This window comes from Sinocyclocheilus grahami, unplaced genomic scaffold (genome assembly GCF_001515645.1).
Source record: "Sinocyclocheilus grahami isolate Dianchi unplaced genomic scaffold, SAMN03320097.WGS_v1.1 scaffold39605.1, whole genome shotgun sequence".
Taxonomy (NCBI): Eukaryota; Metazoa; Chordata; class Actinopteri; order Cypriniformes; family Cyprinidae; genus Sinocyclocheilus; species Sinocyclocheilus grahami.
The window spans coordinates 1-1276 of NW_015523545.1; the positions used below are offsets into that span (position 1 = coordinate 1).

Below are 1276 nucleotides of genomic sequence, written 5' to 3' on the forward strand. Positions count from 1 at the left end.
ATTTTTTTACATAGTCGCACCAAGTTAAATCAACAGCCCTAATAAAGAAAAAAAAATCTCCCTATAAAAGCAATGGCAAGCAGCTCACCTGGTCCCAGCCCCACAGCCGTTCTCTAACATTGGGATAGTGAAGCAGATCCAAGGCCGTCTCTCTAATAATCTCTGGATTCAGCAGACGAAACTGAGAGGCCTTAAGCGGGACACTCACTGGCACATTCTGCCAGAAAAACAGCCAGTCCCACAGCGACTGAAAGGAGAGAGTTAAACGTGACATTCAGACATACTGCTCTGATCAAGACAACCAATCTGCCTGATGCGTGAACAAGCACTCACAACGGACGTCTTGGTAATCATTGCACGAAGCCAGTGGAAGTCGACAGACTTATAGATCACAGCCACAAATCGGATATCCGAATCTGTGTCTTCCCAGACCTTCGGGGAGCCCTCAGGATAACTCATCCTGATGGAGGTGCGGTTCCCAACGTCTGCACTGAAACCTCGCACAGGACCGCTGTTCAATCTGCACACAAATAAGAGTCCCATAAACACACGCGCACACGTCCTTTAGCTAAAATCAGACAAATTAAGCAGGGCAGACTCTCACCTGATGATGGTATCGAACTGATTAAGAAGAGGTCCGAGCCCTAATCCTTTCAGTATCCCTCCATTTCCAATCACTAGACATCGACGACAGTCCCTCCCTCCACGTCTCTCCTCAGAGGAGGCTGGTAGGTGGTCCAGGATCTCCTGAAGCTTGTTCTTCATATCCAGGAAACCAAACGGTGGAGAATATTGGAATATTTGTTCATTAAAATGAGTGTTCTTGTCCAAAAAGGGCTCTAGCACTGGTGTGGAGCTGTAATGTTCAGCTTCCATTCTCAGCCGGGCAAAAGAAGGTCTGCATTCTTGGGCCAGTATCTCTCGGACATAGGAATGGACACGCTATGAGTGAAAATACAGTGCTTAATGCATGTGCTCATATCAACCCAACTGAAAACATTTGTTTCGTGCAATTTACCTCATGGATAACAAGGCATCAGCAAACATAGTATCTTAATTTTATGTTTTGCCAATCGTGGACAGGCACTAGTCTGGTTTAGATCCTACCCGAGTTTGCTAAAATATTTGACTCCCCCAAAAAAGAAAAGTATGTTGTGCCACAAGGCTCGGTCCTAGGCTGTAACGTAGTTTGTAGGTCGGGAAGGAGGAGGCGGGAACCGGCGAACACTCCAACAAAACTTTAATAATAAAATTAACACAAAATAGCGCGACAGCC

General features: G+C 46.0%; 1 protein-coding gene across 1 annotated transcript; it reads right to left on the bottom strand.

Annotated features, from left to right (window-relative positions):
- Nucleotides 1-61: 61 nt before the first annotated feature.
- Nucleotides 62-1193, bottom strand: LOC107580674 (lactosylceramide alpha-2,3-sialyltransferase-like). The gene is made up of 3 exons (XM_016266343.1): nucleotides 605-1193; nucleotides 334-520; nucleotides 62-247 (listed from the first exon to the last, which is right to left on the bottom strand). The coding sequence occupies exons 1-3, from the start codon at nucleotides 874-876 to the stop codon at nucleotides 62-64; spliced, it is 645 nt and encodes a 214-aa protein (XP_016121829.1). The 5' UTR covers nucleotides 877-1193.
- Nucleotides 1194-1276: the final 83 nt, after the last annotated feature.